Source organism: Penaeus monodon, chromosome 15 (genome assembly GCF_015228065.2).
Source record: "Penaeus monodon isolate SGIC_2016 chromosome 15, NSTDA_Pmon_1, whole genome shotgun sequence".
Classification (NCBI taxonomy): Eukaryota; Metazoa; Arthropoda; class Malacostraca; order Decapoda; family Penaeidae; genus Penaeus; species Penaeus monodon.
This window is the reverse complement of record NC_051400.1, coordinates 1,210,016-1,210,703: the sequence shown is the minus strand read 5'-3', so window position 1 is coordinate 1,210,703 and position 688 is coordinate 1,210,016. Positions and strand designations below refer to the sequence as shown.

At 37.8% G+C, this 688-nt stretch overlaps 1 protein-coding gene across 2 annotated transcripts in view; it reads left to right on the top strand.

Annotated features, from left to right (window-relative positions):
- Positions 1-688, top strand: part of LOC119581615 (protein wntless-like) — a gene marked incomplete in the record, with an annotated part of 25,965 nt that overhangs the window by 20,474 nt on the left and 4,803 nt on the right. Inside the window, 1 exon segment of one of the 2 annotated variants that reach the window (XM_037929732.1) lies at positions 623-658. Coding sequence (XP_037785660.1) covers positions 623-658 — 36 coding nt within the window. 2 annotated transcript variants of the gene reach the window in all.

Here is a 688-nt window from a genome sequence, read left to right as displayed (position 1 = left end):
CATATGTGATGAATATTTAAGAAGCCATAATCTTGTAAGGATTTGCCTTGACTCTTAGTTTAAAGTTTGAAGATATTTGGTTAACTTTAGAGAAAAATTTACACCTTAGTGCAATTAATAACTTAATTATAAAGAATGGATTGAGGGAAAGTAGGTTCGGTTTGCACTCTTCTATGTGTTTCCATACATTGCTCTTGTAACACACTACACAGTCTATTAGGAGATATAGGAGAACAATATTTTTTTTTTTTTTACCATTGTATAACTTGTAAGATATAAGATTTAGCATGCCTTTGAACCTGAGTAGTAAGAGGACAGAAATGTAAAGAATAATCAAGCATGCTGTTGCCACCAAACCAGATATCACAACATATGACCCCAGTGAGCAATTATTGGCATGATTTTGCCAAGCATGGTATATGATAAAGGGCAGCTCAGCCACATTTTCACAAGTGCCCAGCACATTAATCCACACACGTACAGGCACGCACGTAAGCAGTGATACACACCAAACACATGCCATATATGAATTTGCTTGATGTCATCACTTGCTTTACCTAACCCCATAACTCCTCTGTAAGTTTGCTTTGTCCACTAACCTCAGCACTCCTGGCACTTATAGGTCTAGCCTCAATTCACGGAGCACTTTTGGCACGAGGTAAGCCCCAGTTAGTTCAGGATTGTTCAT